The sequence below is a fragment of the Montipora capricornis genome, chromosome 6, assembly GCF_036669925.1.
Source record: "Montipora capricornis isolate CH-2021 chromosome 6, ASM3666992v2, whole genome shotgun sequence".
Classification (NCBI taxonomy): domain Eukaryota; kingdom Metazoa; phylum Cnidaria; class Anthozoa; order Scleractinia; family Acroporidae; genus Montipora; species Montipora capricornis.
In genome coordinates, this window is record NC_090888.1 from 18,266,379 (window position 1) to 18,271,378 (window position 5,000).

General features: G+C 37.7%; 1 protein-coding gene across 1 annotated transcript in view; it reads right to left on the minus strand.

The window, feature by feature from the left end:
• Nucleotides 1-5,000, minus strand: part of LOC138051689 (matrilin-3-like) — a 26,298-nt gene that overhangs the window by 650 nt on the left and 20,648 nt on the right. The window contains exons 5-6 of the mRNA XM_068897949.1: nucleotides 2,775-3,054; nucleotides 1,075-1,231 (exon numbers count right to left, since the gene is read on the minus strand). Coding sequence (XP_068754050.1) covers nucleotides 1,075-1,231; nucleotides 2,775-3,054 — 437 coding nt within the window. The remainder of the gene's footprint in view (nucleotides 1-1,074; nucleotides 1,232-2,774; nucleotides 3,055-5,000) is intronic.

A 5,000-nucleotide genomic window follows, 5' to 3' on the forward strand; every position in this document is an offset into this window, starting at 1 on the left:
TTGTGGACCTCAATGAAAATGTTTCCGAACGTACTATTAATTGTCCAAATCTAATTTTTTTATAGCTTTTCTCATTTTTGAAGTATGGACGGATATGAATCCACTTGTCGTTTGCCAATGTTTGGAAATCATAACCTAATCATATCACTACCGCAGACGGCAATCTTTTATAATGATATTTAATTTAATTCCGAAAACAAACAAGAAACAAACAAACAGATACACACATAAAGAAAAAATTGTGTGCTGAGTGGGCAGGATACACGAGAGCAACCTGCAAATTATTTTCATTGGTCGTCGTATGGAATCATAATCATGCATTAGCCAAGCGTTGTATTCACATGTGCCTGGCCCCAAACCTTCTCCTCCCCTGTCTCACTTAGCAACATGGCGACTTTTGAAGCTAGGACGTTATTTACAGTGACTAAAATATTGAAATATATATCATTTGAGGTTCACAAAGGGACATACTGATGCGTCATGACGTGGGAATTCCGTCATGTTATCAAGGTCATAACCTTATTGTGTCCACCATTGTAGGTTTCTGGACTTCCTCAAAACCAAACGTTGACGGGGAGGTAGTCAATACAGATGAACTAACAATGTACGAATTACTGTTAGAAAAATTATTTTGTTCATTAAAAACTAGGTTGTCTCAATTGGAAAGGAACAAAATGTCCAAATTGAGTTGCCATGGTTAATTTTAAGGCTCAACTCACATTGACCAAAAATACCAAATTTCTCTTTAATAAACTTACGAAAAACTATCGAGAATTGCTTGCGATTGCTAAAAGATTTTAAAAAAGCCGTAAGTGTGCTGTAAGTGTTTGAAGTCTGCTCAGGCAGAATCAGCCACCCACCTGGTCTAGACAAAATGAAGAGTTACGGAATTAACAGCAAAAAACAAACAAAAACAAAAATTAAACAAAACGTTTCTTAATTCTTCAACACCAACAAATTGCCCTCGGTCTCGGCAAATGCAACACGGTCAAGAGGCATTTATTTTTCTGAGGAAGTAAAGACATTTCAGCTAAGCAGTTTATTATTTGGAGCGCAGATTATTATTGAAAATACCTGGACAAATGGTACTTTTGATATCATCAATTCTGTTTTTTAGTTGAGAAAATCTTTGCACATGAAACACTGGATTGCCAGGTCCAGCAATTAACTGAAGGGTGTCGTGGTCGATGTCTCTGCCAGCTCCAACCGCTAGTGTCACGACCTTTTTAGCCTATAAAACATATTAGTTAAGAAGATTTTAAAACGCATTCACTACATTTTCAATATTAAGTATTTAGGCGGTATCCTGAGTTTGTAAAGGAGAGTTAGGTTCTTTAAGAAACTGTGGTGCTGGGTCGGTGTGGGAGTGAATCACAAAAATTTGATTTATCAACGGAGTTGATGATGTAACTTAAGGACGTTCGCGCGAAAATTTTTCAACTTTGATTTTTTTCTGAAACTTTTACCACTGTAAGATGATGAGTTAGTTATGTCAGAAATGTAAAGAAAATGGGGGTCACCGACTTCGTTTTGGAGAGAACATGCCCGGAAAACACCCAAAATGTGACAAAATCGGGCTTCGTTAGCGAATAAGGCCAGTGTCTGTAAACCCAAATATATTGCAATCAAATCTTTGAAGTGAAATCTTCTCTGCCAAATATTATTTAAGTGGACTTATTGAGTGAATTTAGTCAACTGGTGAGGTTCCTTAAAGATCAAGTTCGCATTTAGCGACCACAGTTTCGCGCGCCTTGCAGCCGCAAGATGGCAGGATTTGATGTCCCGTGAGCAAAAATCTTGAAATTTTTTTAACTTCCCACATTGATTTTTTGTTCATTTTTGGACAACGTGGAGAGAAATGTAAATAAAATCTGTTTCTGGAAAGAAAAATAGGGGTCACCGAACGTCCAAGACCGTTAAATCCAGGCAAAGCTATAGCAATGGCCTTTTGCCCTATCATTTCTCATTTTATTACTCAGCGCGCGCGCTCGTGTATGACGTGGCGTGTGCATTTGTGTGCGCAGTAAGGATGCGCAGAAACAATTGGCGCGAACGTCCTTAACCACCATACAGGGATTCAAAAAGGTGAAGTCTCGAGCGTTAGCCTTAACGTTCGTCAGAGGGAATCCAATTCGCTCTAACGAAGGGTTAAGGCTCGAAACGTCAACTTTTTGAATCCCAGCATGGTGGTCAATTTACATTATTTACTCCGTCCATAAACAAAATTCTACTGAAGTTGTACTTTGTTGGGAGGCAACCAATTCTACACTAGAAAAAGGACTACCAGCTGTCGCTAGGGTTGGAATTACCCTCCTCTGTTTCTATTTTTTCTTTCTGTCTTTGTTGGGTACTTTCTCTTCTTATATATTATTTGGGAAAAGTAGAACTCTGTGCCCTTATGAACTATATCTAATATAAAATTCGCAAGTACGTGGCACCTTTTCTTTCTAATTTCAGTAAGCTGCCGTCTAACACGTGTTGTTGACTTGTAGCCCAAAACAACGGAATTTCTTAAATATCACGCTCCTTAAGTGAATCTTACGGATCACGAACAAAATGATTAGATTTAAATTTTGTCAAAATGACAAAGACAAACTGAGATATGCTAATTGCTATTCCAGACGCAAGTTTACCTTCCGCAAGCAACGAGATTCACAAGAACTTGAACAAAGTATCCGGCTAGTGCGAGCTTAATCGGAACTGCAGTAAAATTATGGGATGATGAACATACCAGCGTCCCTCGAAACTATTATACAAATATATAAGCATTTCACCTTCAAATCCTTGGTTACTTGTGCTCTAATCTCTTGGAAATCTCGCATGGGATTAGGTTTGCCGTCTGTGAGTACAACCATAACGTTAGGTTTGTTTGCCCTGTCTCCACCAGCTACGGTGAACAGTTCATCTCTCGCCTTTTTCAGAGCCAAATCAGTACGAGTGACTGGGTCTCTCTCATCAGGAGTAAAATTTATTTCCTTGGATATCCTCTCTTTAAGTTTGTCGATGTTGTAGTACTTTGAATCAGCGAAATTGAACTCTACCTCTACGTTCGTCCTAGGTAGAGACAAAGATTTGGAAAGAAGCTCATTTCATAGTCTCAATCATCTTCGTCATAACCACGATGAAAATATTCATCTTGTTTATTCAGGTAAACTAGTTCAGACTTCAGAAGTGATTCATCGTTTAATTTAATTGCTAAAGTTCTGTTTCGTCTGGTTAGGAATAACATAACGCAATCGATCGTTTGTATCAGAGCACTTGCAATTGTGTCATGACACGTGCAACTGTATTTAATCGCCTAGCAACCACTTGTTTCAAATCACCATTTTGTTAATGCTTTATATGGCCAGCTTGTTACTGGTCATTCGTTAATTCGTTAACAGAATTGTAGCATTAAAACGATAAATTACATCTGAAGCCTGAACAAGTTCATCTGATTACATTCACTGCTCCTGTAAAGTTGAGCGCTCTTCGAAAATCGTTTCGCACTACAAATTTTATTTTATCTTGTTTATTCGATATTTATTAACAACAGCAAACCAACAGAGGATGGATCCCCAAGAAGGCGGACCAAGAGACTCACTTATTTATTTGAATAATAAGTAAAGAGCCAGTTTAAAGGGACAGTTTCACGGTTTTGCGCATGTCCAAGCTTTAGCGCTAGCAGTTGTAACTTTTACGGTTTCTTACTGAACCAGATGATGTTAATTAAACACAGAGAGTATTAAAGCAAATACACTGAATGACTAAGGCCCAAATTTGGTGGAAGACACTGCGGGTTTACAGAGAAAATATCGAATTTACTTTTGATCTCCAATTTATTGTATGGGTCGAAAATTTTTTCTACGCACGAGTTGTCATAACGCACGAGTAATCTATTCGCATGCAGTAGGTTCATAACACAAAGGAAATGATTACAAAAATAATTCCAAAAAGTAATACCACTTCTATGGCATTGTTTCCGTTTCCTGCATCAGTGCTTTCGATTGTTTCAATAACAATGGAATTAAATGGGCTGACGCCCATGCGCAGAGACGAGAAACTCTCCCTTTAAGATCAAGGGAAATCCTACGCAAGTAATATAAAGGAAAACTAATACTGTAAGAGAAATATGAAAACATTAACATGACCAGAAAAAAGCAATCCCTTATTTTGCGATCTTTTAGCTTTTTGTTTTTGTCTTTCGTTAGGTCTGCTTACTTTTGGTCAGTTTCTGTGAGCATTGAAATGCAGAAATAGCGAAATTCAGAAATCCATGATGGCACAACCCAGGCGATAATGAGACGATGGTTTTATATTAAGTGGTTATTCTATTTACGAAATAAAAAATATGTACCGTGTTTCTATCGAGTTTTATATAACCAAGTTATTCTCGCATTTTGATTGGTTCTTGCCCATGATCTATTAGAGGACAGACACAAGATTGACGTCACCATCAGCTTTTATGCGAATAACGTTTAATTCTTTATTATATGAAACAAATAGATTCCATGTTGCCGTGCGTCTGTTCAGTAATAGAACGCAGAAGACGTCAAAATGTGGTAAGAACATCAGCGACACATTCAGCTATTGCCTCGTGTACCACTTTTTTGTTTTTAGCACATTTTGACGTCATCTGTGATCTATTACTGAACAGACGCACGGCAACATGGAATCTATTTGTTAAATGGACACACGATTCTAACCAATCAGCGCCCGTAGTTTCTTAGGACTGTTTTCTAAAACTAGTTTCAAACGGCGTCCATCTTGGATTTCAAAATTGTGTCCAAAACTACAAAAGCTTAAAAAATACGACCAAAGAGTAATCAAAACCTCTAGAGAAACGCCCCAATGTTAAAACAACACGAAAACGTTATAGATTTTTTGATTACAGAGATGAATTACCCGCACGTTGCCATCAAAATAAATAAACCTTGACGTAACAAACCAAGTTGTTCGAGGAAAACTTCTCAAAAAGTCACTTCACTGAACCTATAAACGTTGAAGACGGCCACACTATG